The 17,046-nt window shown below is 37.8% G+C and overlaps 1 protein-coding gene across 2 annotated transcripts; it reads right to left on the minus strand.

The window, feature by feature from the left end:
• Positions 1 to 619: 619 nt before the first annotated feature.
• On the minus strand, positions 620 to 14,665 carry LOC121517548 (presenilins-associated rhomboid-like protein, mitochondrial). 2 transcript variants are annotated; one of them, XM_041799417.1, is made up of 10 exons: positions 14,577 to 14,665; positions 13,257 to 13,473; positions 13,038 to 13,178; positions 10,370 to 10,418; positions 9,568 to 9,663; positions 6,111 to 6,260; positions 5,425 to 5,495; positions 3,060 to 3,161; positions 2,887 to 2,984; positions 620 to 1,674 (listed from the first exon to the last, which is right to left on the minus strand). In XM_041799417.1, exons 1-10 carry the CDS (start codon positions 14,651 to 14,653, stop codon positions 1,551 to 1,553), a joined length of 1,125 nt encoding a protein of 374 aa, XP_041655351.1. In that variant the 5' UTR covers positions 14,654 to 14,665; the 3' UTR covers positions 620 to 1,550. The 2 variants fall into 2 exon arrangements, with proteins under 2 accessions (XP_041655351.1, XP_041655342.1); XM_041799408.1 differs by having other exon boundaries at positions 13,257 to 13,476.
• Positions 14,666 to 17,046: the final 2,381 nt, after the last annotated feature.

A 17,046-nucleotide genomic window follows, 5' to 3' on the forward strand; every position in this document is an offset into this window, starting at 1 on the left:
AGTTGTCTTTCTTCTACCTATACTCTGCACTTTAACTTTAATTTTTGCAGGAGATCAGAGAGTTGCTACCTCAATTTCATTGTACTTGTGCAATGACAATAAAGATTGATTGATTGATTGATATCAATAAAGGCATAAAAATCCCCAAAATAAATACATTTTAAAAAACAATGTTTCTGCCAATCATTTACATATCCCAGGCTGTAATAATGCAACTCCAAAAAAAATTACTTTGCATGTAGGATATTGAAAATAATTCATTTTTCTGTTTTTTCTGTTTTTTTTGTTTTTTTTTTTTCCTGACAAACATTGTGACATCATGACCAAAAACTTGCAATTACAGGATTAAAATCTTTTTTAAAAATTATATGAATTTTTTATATCAATCAATTCGGTCTGTTATAGGTGAAAGAAATATATTAGTGAAAGTAGAATAAAAAATATGAATCTATATCATTTCTTATACCTGACGAATAAAAAGTGCATTTTTTGGTGCTTAGCAGCTTGAGAGTCAGTATTTTACATTGCACAAAAAATAATAATGCATAATAATCAATGCTGCTGCTAATCATTGACAAATCCCAGGCTGTTATAATTAAACACAAAAATTTACTTTGAATGTAGGACATTAAAAATAATTTATTTTTTTTCATTGGAAAAAACATGGTGGCATCATGACAAAAACATAGCTTCCAAAGGGTTAAAGTCATTAAAAATTGATATTTGATATCAATGATTAGGTTAGTTGTAGGTAAAAAATACACCAATGAAAGTAGTATAAATCATTCATTTATATTTTTATAGCTACTGTAGGAAAAGTACATTTTATGTGCTAAGCAGCTTGACTGTGACTAATATTAAAATAATCCCAACTTTAAAGTCCAGTTTCTCTGCAGCTGCTTTGGTCTTTTGGTGGCACAGTATGGAGTTTGAGCATCTATTAGATATAATACGTTAATCTAGCTCTCAGTCTGTTGTCTGCTGCTAGAAATTCACAACCAATCTGGTAATTTTCAGTCACATTAGGCCTGACAGTTGACACACACTGGTCTCACTGGTATGCAGGATGCAGCCAGCTTTAAGATGAATAATCAGGTATTAAAGAGCATCTTCTACTCCAGATTCCTCAGGAGGCTGCAGCCATTGCTCACTGCTACTGACTTAAGTAATCTACCACTGAAGCTTTTAGTAATTTTGAGTTATTTAGTGTTTTATTTAAAAAATGTTGCCTTTTAAGAAATTATTTTGGACTTTTTATTGACTCAGCATTGAACTGAAGCACAATCAAATAATAAAAGTTTTAATTTCCATGAAAAAGTGAAGACATCCTCCTGGAAAGTAAAACGTGAACAAAAGCAGACAAAACAACCAACTTTTAACTCATTCATTCTCATTTTTATAAATATTAACAGGTATTATGAATTCTGATCCACCTCCTCAGGTCCCGAGGAAGATGAGCAGTGCAGCTTCTTTCAGTTCTCTGCACCTCTGTACATTTTATACATCTCTACAGAGTAGTTTTTTCCCATCAGCCCCAGCGGTTAAGGGTCCTACACGGCTCCTCCTCCGTTACCTCCCCTGCCTGGCCCTCCTCCTGTCCTCAGGTCGTGCCAAAGTTTTACAAAAGGTTCTCGATTTTTCCAGATCAACTCATGACCAAAGAGGACGTACCAACTGCAAAAGCACAGACAACAGATGTCAGTGGAACTGTGGACAACATCCACCAGTAATCATTTAAATGCATGAAAAAGAAGCATGCAATCTACAAACCCCAAATTAAAAAGGTTGGCACACTGAGTATAACATGAACTGTGATTTGCAAATATTTTTAAACTACATTCAACTGAATACAGCACAAATACATTTAATATCTGGTAAAAATTTATGGTTTTTACTGGAAATGGACACATTCTGAATATGATGCTTGCAATACTTTCCAGAAATGTAGGGACAGGGCAAAGTCATCATTGTGTTCCGTTAACTTTTCTTCTAACAACTCTGTAAGCATCTGAGGACACTGATTGTTGAAGTCTGGAGTGTGGAATTCTTCCTCTTGATCTGCTGGGTCTCTGCTATCTTATTTTGTGCTTCATAATGCTCCGTACATTTTCAACAGGAGACAGGTTGGGACTACAGCAAGCCAGTCTAGGCCACACCTTCTTTTCCAGTGAAGCCATGCTGTTGTAACTCATGTGCCTTGGCATTGTCTCACTGAAAGGGGGCATCCCGGAAAAGACGTCTAGATGGAAGCATGTTGCTCCAACACCTGTCTGTACCTCTCAGTATTAATGGAGCTTTCACAGGTGTGCAAGTGACCCATGCCATGGCCACTAACACCCCCCCACACACCCAACATCACTGATTATGAACAGCAAAGCCTTTCAAGAGTGCTCCTTTTACAACTAATCATGGTACCATCACCTGTTACCAATAAGCCAACTTACCTGAAGAATGTTCCAGGTGTTTTTGGAGCATTTCAAAACTTTTCAAGTCTTGTCTTGCTCCTATCCTAGCTTTTTTGGAACATGTTGCAGACATCAAATTCAGAATGTGTGTATATATTAATAAAAAAAAACCCAATGAAGTTTATTAGTTTGAACATTGTCATTGTGCTGTAGGTGCAAAAGGATTTGCATATCAAAGTGGTCTGTTTTTACTCATATTTTACATTATGTCCCAAGTTTTTTGGAATTGGAGTTTGTATCCCAGCATACTGGCTGCTTGCAAATCTCAAATATTCAGTTGTGTTGGGTAGTGTGTACGTCTATTTAAGACTCAGACAACTTTTAGATAAACATTAAAGCTGACTAAGCATTTGTCTTCTACACCAATAGAACAGCAATCCTGAATCTTATTCTTTAAAAGGAAAATTATTCAGTCACCCACATTCCAAACAAGGCTCCTCCTAAATGAGCAGCGTGGTCAAAGAACTTCCATCCCAGCACCAGGCCTGCGGTATCCATGGCAACAATGGCCTTCAGCGCCTGAAGAGAGAGAGAAGTTACAGGATGAGTGGGAGGACACACACAGGTAGGTGGATCAGGTGTAGCGGGTCTTACATTGCTGGCGGTGAAGGTGAACATGGGGAGGAAGATGATGCCTAGTTTTGCTTCGGGCATTTTTGTGCAGACAGCAGCGAGGATGGTCATGATGGCGCCGGACTGAAAACAGAGAAACATCAAACGTTACGATCATGATCATGTGAGCCTCAAACATGTTGTTTCAAGTTCTCCAATATAAATAGAAATCATCATTTTTATAGATTTTAACAATACAGCTGACATTAATGTGATCTATTTTCATCAGTTTGTTGATTTCTTGAATGGTTTCCCCAGTACTGCAAAATCTGTGCATGTGTGTTCCACTAAATGCTAGCAGGCTAAATATCACACAGTCCCCCTTTAATGAGTTCCAAAAACTTAAAGTTTTTCCTTTTTTGGAAATAAAGGTGCTTCTACAAAGTGTAATAGTGACACTATTGTAAATTTAAAGGCCTCTCTGCAGGCATTTTTGTAAACCTGTCAACTACTACTTAATTTAAAAATAATTACAGCTTTTTCTGAAATTACTCAGCCTGACATAACAATTCAATTGTGCAGCAGGGAGGTAACAGATGGTGCATGTAGTCACACGACAACCACGTCCTAACAATTAAAAATAAAAGAGGAAAAAAAGCAAATCTAAGTGGCAGTAATGTTTGTAAGTGTTTGCTAACTGCTATTAAACAACCAACAAAGAAGAGAAGAAGCAGGTAAACAAAAAACACGAAGAAGAAAAGTTTGCTCCCGCTCCAAGATAAGTGAGACCCGCCTGCTCCTTCTCCCTCTCTGCTTTTAAAAAGCCTCCAGATGTGAAAGCAGAGAGGGTTGAAAATATCACTAATACATTTTAAAAACTAAACACCAGTGATCATCAACTGACAGCCCAAATGCTCTAAAGCCTCCCATCCGGCCCCCAAATGCCTATTAAAGTCAGGAAATCTATTGTTTTTATGGCATCTTTTGTCCTTATATCCCTATAGCTATTAAGATTAATTAAATCAACCCCAAAAACGATCAATATTTCAACAGTTTTATCAGGAATGACTTATGTTTGACCCATTTTTACAGAAACCCACCTGTCATCCATAATTAGTAAATATAAAGTTTGACAAACACATAATTATCAGTAAATTCTTGGTTAAACCTGCAGGGATTTTTGTGTTAACCCACCACTTCAGGCTCTTTGAGAGTGCTATTTTCCTTGCCTGAGATTTACAAGAAACTGCTTCCTACACTTGTTGCTCACTGGGGCTGGGCAATTAATCTAAAATTAGATTAAATCGCAATTTGGCCTGCTGCAATTTTCAAATCGCCAGAGGTGCAACATTTCTTTTACCTGAAATCTGTGTCAAAATAAAGGTTTTAAACTTTTTTTTTCAGCAGAGATGTAGTGCATGACATATGTAGTCGTTCTGGTGACATATTTTTAGAATAGTCTACAAAAAAAATCCTACCTTCTTTTTTTGTACATTGTTCTTATTAAATATAAGAATGACACAAACCCTTCAATGATAATATATTGATAATTGATAATGACAGTGATAATTCACAACTCAATAATTCATATCCAATTTGCAATATGAGTAAAAATCATCAGAATAAGACACTTTTAAAGAATTGTCCAGCCTTTGTTAAGGAATAAAAGAAATTTGGGAATAATCATCGCATAACAAATTGCAATACTGGGGAAAAAAATCGCAACAAGATTACTGACCAAAATCGTTCAGCCCTGTTGCTCACCAGTCAGGGAGCACCATAGTTCTGTCTCTTTTTCATGTTTTATATATTACAGGCCATACCAACTATTGTTGAGAATTTTAAATAACAGTAGATGGAACAAACTATAAGCTGCAATGTTCGTTTAAAAAAATAATATTAATGAGAGAGGGGAGACTTGAACTATAAATCTGGGACATCATGTTCCAAAATTGAGGTATGAACCGTTACACCCCCATTGTGCAGCACTAGTTTGCGCTGGTTGCTGCTGCAGACTGTGTGACAATGTCTGCCATGCAGTACCACCTTTCAACCAGAAGATGGTAGTATATAAATTATATGTGCTGTACTCCAGTCATGCACGCCACTGAGGATATTCTACATGTTTCTGAAAATATATCACACAAAAGACTTTACTGGAAATGAAGAGCTACAGCAGATAATGTCAGACTTCTTTTAGATTCACTGTTAAACACCTTTTAAATTTGACATGATTTTTTTCCTACAAAAATCAAAATTTCTGAGTTTAACATCAGATATGTTGTCTCTGTGCTGGTTTCAGGGTTTCAAACATAAATTTCACATTTATTTTTCACAGCATCCCAGCTTTTCTGAATCTGGATGTGTATTTTATTTCAGTTAAATAAAAAATTTGTTTGTTACTTACGGCTCCCAGAGACGGACCGAACCTCCCCGTGGCCATTTTACACACGTAACTGACAAACGAAGAGATGACCCCTGAGCAAACAAGAGGACACCAAATCAACAAAAATAAATCAGATTCATTTTTTTACTTTTACTCTGCACAGAAAAATACTTTATATGCATCACCATGAAGGATGATCTTAAAATAAATCCCTCTACAACTAACACAGCACTGGTCTAAGGAATGGGCAATATATATAATTTTTAGAGAAATATTTTCAATGTCTTTATAAAGTGACAAATATTTTTCATGTTTATTAAATAAAGTGAATCTGAAGGGCAGAATGGAGACCAGAGATTACAGGAGAACAACGAGTTCACTCAAAAACAGCTGAGTCCAACATGAGAGTAACATGTAAACAGCAGGTTCCTTTTCCTTTCTTGAGGTTGGACTGAAAATATGAGTAGTATATCTGTTTTTTCTTTAGTAACACCGGTACTTTTCTGCCCTATCAAACATAAAAATAACAGATATGTCTGTTTAGAGCAGTAAAAATGTATTAAATGTTAACAAAGCTCCCTTTTATGGATAATTGATCTGTTTGTCATGTTTACTTGGATCTGTATGCAGCCAAAAAGTGTTTAGTGTTCTGTACTGCTAATCTGGTACTGCTGTGTTGTAGAGTCTGGTGTGTTACGATACAGCACCTGCGGACAGGTAGACGGCCATGAACTGTTCCCTGCCCAGCATGGAGACGGCGCTGCTGGAGAAGCTCCAGAGGACGTACATGTTGGCGGCCATGTGGAAGAAGGAGAAGTGGCTGAAGGAAGAGAGGAGCATTGGAGAGCACAGGGTCTCTGCAGGATGACAGAAAACAAGGTTATAACTCATTTTTTTATTAATTCTATTGTTTTTAGTGAAATGGAAAGAAGTGGGACTTGTTAACAGATGTGATATTTATGGTTTTGAAGTAAGATACCTGTGTTTACTTCAACTACTGAAAACAAAATCAATGAACCTCAGCTTTCTAACTTAATCTAATTCAGTTTTCACACTTTCATTTTATTCCTAACATGACAAATTCCCACAGTACAGCTCTCAACTCTATATTATTTCATATAAACAGTTCAAGTGTCAGATATGATCAGAATTTGACCAAAAAGAAATAAATTTACAAAGACTACTTTATTTAATCTTTGATCAATATCAGTGGACGTTCCCATAAACCAGATGTGTTAATTGAACACTGCTGGACTATTTACACAGCTATTAAACACAATGTGTCGTCATTAGATGCCTTGATACATCAGATAGACATTATTTTACCGTATGGTTGGTCTGCTGAAATTTCAGGTCTTAAGACCAGCTCTGACTACACAAATTCAGCCAGTTCATCATCAAAACTCTGGCTGATTGTGAGCATTAGGAACGTCAAATTGTCTTGTACACCACGTTTCACATTATTATGCAAATGACATTTTTCTCTTATTTTCCCTAATATTAATGCAAATGAAAGAATATTTTTCATTTGTTGAATCTGCAGCATTAGGAGGTCATATTTACTGAAATCAAAGCTATTTCAATCAAAAACATCTTAACAGGCCAAGTTCCATGTTAACATAGGAGCTCTTCTTTGATATCACCTTCACTATTCTTGCATCCATTGGACTTGTGAGTTTTGGAGAGTTTCTGCTTGAATTTCTTTGCAGGATGTCAGAATATCCTCCCAGAGCTGCTGTTTTGATGTGAACTGCCTCCCACCCTCATAGATCTTTAGCTTGAGGATGCTCCAAAGGTTCTCAGTAGGGTTGAGGTCAGGGGAGGATGGGGGCCACACCATGAGTTTCTCTCCTTTTATGCCCATAGCAGCCAATGACACAGAGGTATTCTTTGCAGCATGAGATGGTGCATTGTCATGCATGAAGAAAATTTTGCTACCCAAGGCATGGTTCTTCTTTTTGTACCATGGAAGAAAGTGGTCAGTCAGAAACTCTATATACTTTGCCGTGGTCATTTTCACACCTTCAGAGACCCTAAAGGGGCCTGCCAGCTCTCTCCCCATGATTCTGGCCCAAAACATGACTCCACCCCCTCCTTGCTGACATCACAGCCTTGTTGGGACATGGTGGCCATCCACCAAGCATCCACTACTCCTCCATCTGGACCATCCAGGGTTGCACAGCACTCATCAGTCAACAGGACTGTTTGAAAATGAATCTTCATGTATTTCTGGGCCCACTGCAACCGTTTCTGCTTGTGAGCATTGGTTAGGGGTGGCTGAATAGTAGGTTTATGCACAACTGCAAGCCTCTGGAGGATCCTACACCTTGAGGTTGGTGGGACTCCAGAGGCACCAGCAGCTTCAAATACCTGTTTGCTGCTTTGTAATGGCATTTTAGCAGCTGCTTTTTTAATCTGATGAATTTGTCTGGCAGAAACCTCCCTCATTATGCTTTTATCTGCACGAACCCATCTGTGCTCTGAATCAGCCACAAATTTCTTCACAGTACCATGATCACGATTAATTGTTCATGAAATATCTAATGTTTTCATTCCTTGTCCATGGCATTACAGTATTTGACACTTCTCAGCAGCAGAGATCCTTTTTCTTTCCCATATTGCTGAAGCCCGTGGCCTGCTTACTAATGTGGAAGAGTGCATTTTGAGGTTTTTATTTTTAATTAATAATGTTATCATTATAAAGTTTTTTCAAAAACATTTGAATTAAGCTCTAACAGCTGATGACTTGAAAAATATTCTGACTGTAATTTTTATTATATTTAGGAAAATGAGAGAAAAATGTCATTTGCATAATAATGTGGAACGCGGTGTAGTGTGACATAATCAACAACGCATCCAAGACGCCCCATGACCAGGACTTGACAAGATTAGCCTGTCAGAAATTTCCCTACATCATCGTCTAGTCTGACACCCTGACCTGGCAACAACCACATGAATCCTGTTGCCTCATGACAGGAGTGCAGTGTTAATTTTGGCAGCTGTTGTTAGTTTTAGTCTTTCGACAAAAACAGTTTTAGTTTTAGTCACATTTTAGTCCTGTTCACCCTTCATAGTTTAAATTTAGTTTTAGTCAATAGAAAGTCTTTACATTTTAGTCTTTACTTTTAGTCATATCATATTTTCTCTCTAAAAAAAACAGCCAAATTGTAGAAATCAGATGAGCACTCATTAGTACAATCAATAGCTTACATGAGACAATCTGAAATAAACTGATGAAAATACTAACATACATTGGATAACAGACCTTCGGGAGGAGAATCATTGATTTTTACTGATAATGGCACTCTTATTAATGCACCTCAGTTATCAAACTCTTCATTGATAATATTAGTGATATTAATAGGAATATTGGTGCATTTAGAGGGGAAAAATTGGACAATATGTTTTTAAATGAACTCATTTTCACTAATTACATAAACATTTCTACCTTAAAGGAACGCATTTATACAGATTTCTTGCTATAAACTAAAATCCCATTTTCTCCATGTGACTTTGAACACATCATAAAAAGTTTATTTCATCCTCCTTGAATTGTCAGAAGTCTGAGCCATCATTAAACACATCATAATGTAACGATGCGTCGCCTCCTTTTGCCTGCTAATTAGCATTTGCCCTGCCAATTTTAATGACGATTTCAAGTTTGGATTTATATTTTTAGGGTAACAAAAAGTAATCTACTTTTTGTCTGAGTTTTTATCATTACTAATCTCTTTTTAACCCGTCCTCGTCTCGTCTTCCTTGTCTAAAAAATGGTCTTTAACAAACATTTTTCATCAGAGTTATTACTAACAAAATTAACACTGCAGAAGAGCATTTGCTCCTTATCTGTGCATCATCATTTACAATAGTCCCTACTTTTTCTCCCTCAGAGGAACTAATGTGTCCATTATATTTTCTTTATGTTATCACATGCATACCTTAAGTTCTATCTGAAGGACAGCCATACTGTCCTCCTCTCGATACATCCATACATATTTCTTATCCATAATCCAATTCAGAATTGTTTTCTTCTTTTATGAGCGAAAGACCGCTACAGTCATATAGATCGCTTCTGTTGTAGAGTGATTGACACTCTTTAAGGGAGGGTGGGATATTAGTATCTGAGCTAAGCCCAGAGGGAATTTTTTGATTGGACAGACTCACTGGAGGCGGGGTCCGCTGTGAAGTATTTGATCATGGAGCGCTGCAGTGATGGTATCCTCCAGCAGCAGAACACAATGGCGTTAGCAGCAATGATCCCTGGGGGAAAAAAAGGAAAAACACAAGCAGATAGCAGCGTCTTGATGAGAAACTTTGAGTTCATAGGAGTGATATTAATTTTAATCTTAAAGTGAAATAGTTTATGTGTTTAGAGACATCTGAAGTGTCCAGGGGGCTGTTTCTGATCTGGTAGGAGCACCAAAGTCTGGTTCCTTTAGTCAGTATGAACACAAGTGTAGCATACTTGGCCACCATGCCTGACTCAGCTTAAAGAGGAGGTTAAAATCAGGACTCGTCCTCGATCACAGTAGGCTGGAGACGTGAACACAACCATGTTCAAGTATGAGGTACTTGTCTATGAGAAGGGCTGTAAACAAAATTCTAAATGTCTCCTGTCTCTTCAAAAACTACCGTATCCATGCAGCATAGGCCCTTTTCATCCTCTGAGCATCACAGTAATGTGGAAGTAGGAGGAGGGTCTTCAAAACAATAAAAACATCCACAGTAGCAGAATGGACTCTGCTGTCTGTGCATAAACAAATGTCGACATGAGAGGGTGTGATGGTTGCTGCTTCTTCTTTCTTCCTCTTGGTAGATTTGAAAACCAAGTACCACCTACAGTATCAGACTGTGAGCAAACACTCGGGCACGCTACATCACTATGGTGCCTAATGTGAAAACAGCCAAACACAAGCAGGAATCTACAGTAAAAGTTGTTTACTTTTCTGTCTGTTGATGTTCTCACCTATGACAGTCCTCTGACCCTCACTCAAGCTGTTCCACCATTGGTTGATCTGAAAAACAAACAACCAATCAGATCTCACACAATGATATTCACACCACACGTAGCAAAAGTTAGCATCACACCATTCAACTGACAAAAAGCTGGTGGTTTTTTTTTTATGTTTTTTTTTTTTTTTTAAATTGTAGCTGAAAAAGAAGCTCTGAGGTGATGAAAAATAAAGTAAATGCAACTTAAATGTAATGTTCAGTAAGATAATCTAATCTCACAAATTAACTCTACTTTCATCATTTCTAAGCATGAAAGCTATCAGTAAAAATAAGAAGCTAATGTGAAGCTACAAAGGAAATTCACCACAGTTGACTTCAACGTCACCACCAGCCTCATTCTGGCTTTCTCACCTCTTCTAGAAAAGACTTTACTTGTAGCGTGAAAACTCTAGCAGAGTTTGAGTCAGAGTAGTGTGAACTCAAACACACAGCACGTTAAAGGTGGACTCGTTGATGAGTTTACACATTTGTTGATGTTTGCAGTGAGCCACTTACCAGTAATCCCCTTTATAAGATGTAAAAAGCTTCAAATTCACAAGTAGGTTATGTCCTGATGTATTTTATGTCACAGAAAAAAAATCTAAAAACTTGAAGAGTATCTAAACCATGCCTATTCATTTAGTGGCCCGGGGGCCACATGCGGCCCCGGACTGACCCCCAAGTGGCCCAGTCTGTGGTCATGCCAGAGATGCAGAGGGCAACCTGTTTCGCAAGTTTTCATAAATCCCCACAGTATTTCAGACCAACGGAAGAAGCCCCAAAGTACAGAGTATAAAACATGTCCTTTTCAACAGTAGCTACAACTATTCAAATTTAGTTTTTATGCAGTTTATGCCTGGGTAAGGTGTGACCAAAATTATAATTTACAGAATTTCATTTTATTTTTTCATTCTATTTTGGTTTTATTTGTGTGAAAAAACATTTCTACTACCTCAGGTTATGTTCAAAAACAGCTCTGTTGTTGTGTTTTTATGCACTTTTTCGTGTGCTTTAGTCATGTTGCCACTATGACTATGAATAAAAAGTGCACATTTTTCATCAAATTGATCTTTATTGGTTCCAAATTTGACATTAGCAGCTGCTTACTGGGTGCTGAACATGTCCGGCCCAGCTACGTTTCTTGATTTTTCCATTTGGCCCAGTTGAATTTGTAATTGAATAGCCCTGACCTGAACCCTGAGACCACTTTTTAAAACGTCAGTACATGGGGATTTATCAGTACTTTTGAGAAGCTAGGGTCCAAATCTTACTTTTTTGTGTGTTAAAAGTGTGCATAGGGACTGCCCTGTAAAGGTTACAACTGTCTACATGTACTGAATCATTCTGATAATTTTCTGGTACTCTCAGATGTATGTGGCGCCATCTGTGGTCACCACAGAGCACAATGTTTACCGCCCGCTTTTTCCCTGACTGTTAACTTCACTGATAGCAGCCGAAACTTGTGCTCCATCAATTAAGACAAGCCTGTGACACTCTAAGATTGTGGGTAATGGAGTGCTGTTGCCTGAGTCCTTGAATAAACCGTGTATTTCTAAAAATATGGTCAATTATAGACTTGCTTGTGTTTACTACATGATCATTTATCTTCATTATCCATTTAAATCATCTTTGGTTAGAAAGCAACCTAAAATTCACTACTAGGGGCAGCACCAGATGAGATGAAGAAGTTTCATGAGTAAAGATATGTTCTGTCGTTCAGCAACGCTGGTGTGACACTCTAGGATTGTGGGTAACTTAATGGTGTTGGCCGAGATCACAAATAAACCTGTACATTCACCACCTCCAGCGTGGTGAATGTACAGGTCACAACTTGTCCACGAGAGCGTTTTGGAGTTGTTGGATTGCGTATTTGATGAGTTTGATGAGGGAAAGCCGGAATACCATCTGCTTACATTGAGCTGGCACAGCAGGTCCGAACTCGGCAGCGGCGATCTAAAACTAGCTTGCACTGACAACTGAAGGTAATTAACCTATCACTAAGACTATAGGAATTATGGCAATGGATGAATTTGCCAAAATGTTGAAGTATCCCATTAAAACAAAGTAGATTACATGAAAAACTGTGTCTTCTCCATGCTCATATATCTCTGGTTCTTACTCCGGTAGCTTTAGTAAGTCTACCTTGAATGGTTCTGACATTATGGCTAATAAGCAAATCTCAAAAGCAGCATAGACTGAATGATGTTGTGGCTAATAAGGGACAGTGGTAAGGAGTTTGTGGGCATGCCTTACCCCCCTTCCCTCCCAGCCCTATCCAGAAGGCATTTGTTTAAATTCCAGAGCAGATAATCCTCAGCCGATTACTCTGAATGCAGGGGTTAGTTACTTTTAAAGGTTGAGTTCACAACAGACCTTATTTCAGGCTTCTTACTGAAAAGACATTCAAAAATCTAACAGACCCTGAGACAATGGAACACAAAGTGTTGAAATACTGTTCTGTTGTTTGGGATTAATCCCATCAAAACTCCAAGGCTAGATGGATTTTAATTAGAATAAAAACTTTTTCAAAATAAAATCATATTTATATAAAAGATGTGATCACTTCAGTGAAATAACTGACATCAATAAAATCAGACAAAGGATTTCATCATTTAAGGTGTAACTAGTTCCCTCCCCCTCACCTCTTTGCGGACGTCACCCCGTTTCTGCGGCCGCAGCTTCTCCAGCCAATCAGCTCTGATCTCATCAAAGTAGCTCTGCACTCGGGACTTGAGGGACTCGTACTGCCAGATGGCCGCTGAGCCGAAGGAGCAGCCTGTAAACTAACATGGAGTTAGCACCTGTCCATGATGTCACTGATGGTGTCATCTCCTATAGCCTACAGGTGAGCATCGACCTACCCCTACGGTGAAGACAAACGGTTTGAGAAGCCGGCTGAAGGCTCGTGGGGAGCCATGGGGAGTCTGATGGGCTATGTGGGGGGTGGAGGTCCGCCGCTGGACCGTGGGCTCAGAGGACTCAATGTGGGGGGGTCCCGGCTCCTCCTCCAGTTTCTTGGTTTCTGGTTTCCTAGCAGCTTTTCTAAAGCTGCATCTCTGCTGGAAACTGTAAGGCCACCTGCTGGATGGACAAAGAAGTTTGTCAACAAAGAAAATACATGCTCACATCAAGGCTAGATGTGGGTGGCATCCGCTAATGTTTGTGTTAGCCTTCACTTAACAGCTCAGAACTAAAACAAGACAAACCTTCTGACCAGACTGTTAAATGAACTGTTAGCTAGGATCAGTCCCAGTCTGATGATGAGCTGTAATATTTTCATTCATTGAAGACCTTTAAGAGGGATGTTGCAGCATTATTAACAATTTAAATGTAATGTGTTAAGCCTATTTATTAAATATAATTTAATTACCAAAAATACGTTATCTATTCACTTTAATTGGGGTACCGAAAACGTACCAAACCATGACTTCAAAACCGATTTACGCACCGAACCGAAATGTTTCCAATGTTACACCCCTATCTGGTCATCTCAATTCAAATCAAGTGAAGAAAGAAAACTATTTAAAACAGAAGTATGAGAGTTGTTAATTTATTATATACCTTTGTAGGAAATGTTCTAGTTAAAGTTATAAAAAGAGTAAATAAGAGTTAAGTCAGAATTGCTCATATTGAACAGAATTGTTTTTTATCCATATTAACCCTCCTTCACCCATAAATGTGCATAAATACAAAAGTAAACTTAACTTTAAAACAACAATTTAAAACAAATCAGTTATCAGTATCAACCATCAGCATTAGCTAATTATGAGATAGTGGTATCGGCCTACAAATACTCTCATGCATCATTAGTTTAGTCAATTTCTACTATTATTTCAGTGTTTTCATTAGCATGTCAAAGTTCCTATCAGCTGATGGAGGAAGAAGAGCTAAAATGTTAAACAGTTAACCCGTGACAAAGCCAATAACTAACAACTTCAGATTTATAACCTTAAAATGTTCTCACATTTAATGATTAAAATCAACAAGGCCAAACTGGGCCAAGATCAAACGCTTATCAGCTTATAAACACAAACAGAGGTTAGCTCAATTAGCCAAAGGGCTAACGTTAGCCTACTATATCTAACCGTCCTTGGTGGCTAACTGAGCTAGCTCCAATCAGCGGGAGTCTGTCAGTTTATTAACGCGGGAGAAGATGTCTCCCTTCGGCTGTGGGGACTGACCTGCCTCCCCTCACGGAGCTCCGTGAAACCTCCTCCCCGGTCAGTCTGAGAAGCACAGAGCAGCTTCTCCACGCCATAACGGAGCCGGTGACACTAAATGACCCTGACGTGTCGTTCACTTCCGGGTCACCACTGAGCTCCGGCAGCCGAAAGACGGCGACATCTGGAGGACAGAGTTGAGTACTGAAACACTTTAGATCTTTAGATCAGTGATAACGTTTGTGATTATTTGTGGCTCTTTTATATCTTAATATTACATAATAATCCCAAAGAAAACCACAGAAAAAAGGGAGCTGTTTCTGTTTTCACCAATTTTTGCCTTTTCTCACCCATTTGAGCTATATTTTGCCATAAAATACCAATTTTTACCTATTTTTTGCCCATTTTTGCAACTTTTTTTTGCCACTTCTTGCCACTTTTTCCCCATATATGCCCATTTTCACAGTTTTTTTTTGCCACTTTAGCTACCTTTTGCTTTTAAATACCACTTGCTTCCTATTTCTTTCCCATAATTGCAACTTCTTTTTGCAGCTTTATTCCCATTTTTACCCTTTTTCACATTTTTTTTGCCACTTTTCACCCATTTAAGCAACATTTTGCCATTAAATACCAATTGTGTCCTCTTAATTGCCCATTTTTGCAACTTCTTTATGACATCCCCATTTTTGTGCTTTTTCACATTTTTTGCCACTTTTCATCCAATTAAGCAACCGTTTGCCATTACATACCACTTATTTCCTATTTTTCCCCCAGTTTTGCCACTATTGACTGCTTTTTGCCCATTTTAGTTGCTTTTCACACATATATTTTGCCTCCTTTTTGTAACTTTTGGACCATTTTTTGCTACCTGTTACTCATTTTTTTGTCACTTCTCACCATTTTTGCTACTTTCTGACCCTTTTTCCACTTTTCTCCCCATTTTCTCCACTTACTACCCATTTTTTTCCACTTTTAACTTATTTCTATTGCTACTTCAAGCTGTTTTTGCCACTTTTCACCACTAACTCTTACTCACTCACCACTCTTGCAAAGGTATTTTTCAACAATTTGGCTCTTTGGTTGAGCAGGGTTGAGTAACACTGCTGAAGATATGTTACTACACCTTATACAAGAAACAGCAAAGGCAGGGGCATTCATGCAAGAGGATTAAGACCAATGATTTTTTAACTCCAAGAGAAAAGTCAGAATGCTCAAACAAAAGTCAGAATCCTGAGGTTTATTACAAGATCAAAGTCAGAACTATGAGAGTAAAGGTTGAGTTCAGAGATTAACTCTGAGATTGAAATCAGAATTCTAATATCAATCTTGAGATTCAAGTCATAATTCAGACATTGAAGACAGAATTCTGAGATTAATTCTAAGATTAAAGTCAGATTTATGAGATAAAAACAAAATACTGAGATTAAAGTCAAAATTATGAGAGGATCATCCTCAGAATTCCAGCTTTACTGAGATTTTAGTCAGAACTCTGTGATTAAAGTCATAATTATGAGATTGAAAAATAAAATTCTGAGATTTATTCTAAGATTTGACAAAATTTTTGGCCAAATTCTGAAATTAAAGCCAGAATTCTGAAATTATTTTGAGTCAGAATTTTGACCTTAGTGTGTAAAATTGGGGAATATCAGCAGCATGTTACAGTCCGATTCAGTCTGCCGTTATCATTTCAGACTCAGATTCTCTTTATTGGCTCACGAGAGAAAATTAGTTTTGTAGAAGTTGTTACCAAACTATTTTTCATTGGGCTCCCATATTCATTTTACAGTGGGTTAATGCCTCCAGGTAAATCTGTTAAACTGTGGTAAAAATCTGTTTTTTGGAAAGCCTCAGGACTGTACTCAGTGTATACAGGAATATTCTGATAATTGCAGCATAAAGGTCCATTTAGAGCTGACAGCACTAACTTTCCTCTGTTTCCATTCGTTCTTCAGGGCATTTCCTGACCCCAACAGACATTCTGGATCATGTACAGTAATTGCAAACAACCTATATTGGTGTCCAGGTGATTCTTTGACTTCTTTGACTTTGCTGCATTTCCCTCACAGATCTGGACACACTAGGTTTATCTGCCAATAGAATAAGCATTTTTATATTTATCATTTCAAGATTGTCTTCCATGATTTATATACTAGTCCTCAATATCCATCTTCTCCCTACTCCTTGTGCAAATGTCTATACAGGGACTGAAGAGCGTACACAAGAAAAATCTAGATCAATATTTGGAGTGACTGACATTTCCCTTTAAAACAGCATCAAGTCTTCTCAGTACGCTTGCTCCCCTTTTCTTTGAAGGAACCTTGGCAGTCTCAAAAGCTTCTGCCTCTTCATGTAATCCCAGACAGACTTCTGTTCTCTTCATGACAACTGTACAGGATGAATTTGGTGAAAATGACAGAAATTGACATTTACTCTGTTAACAAAAACACTTTATTTAAAATATACACCAGCATTAAAAAAAACAACGCTCATA

The sequence above is a fragment of the Cheilinus undulatus genome, linkage group 2 (genome assembly GCF_018320785.1).
Source record: "Cheilinus undulatus linkage group 2, ASM1832078v1, whole genome shotgun sequence".
NCBI lineage: Eukaryota > Metazoa > Chordata > Actinopteri > Labriformes > Labridae > Cheilinus > Cheilinus undulatus.

Excerpts from the sequence above, each read along its gene's own strand:
- LOC121517548 (XM_041799408.1), bottom strand. The coding sequence starts at position 14,653 with ATGGCGTGGAGAAGCTGCTCTGTGCTTCTCAGACTGACCGGGGAGGAG. Across the intron at positions 13,179-13,256 it reads CGTTTGTCTTCACCGTAGGG|TTTACAGGCTGCTCCTTCGG; the intron begins GTAGGTCGATGC and ends ACTCCATGTTAG. Across the intron at positions 1,675-2,886 it reads GGAGGAGCCTTGTTTGGAAT|TTGGTACGTCCTCTTTGGTC; the intron begins GTGGGTGACTGA and ends GTGCTTTTGCAG.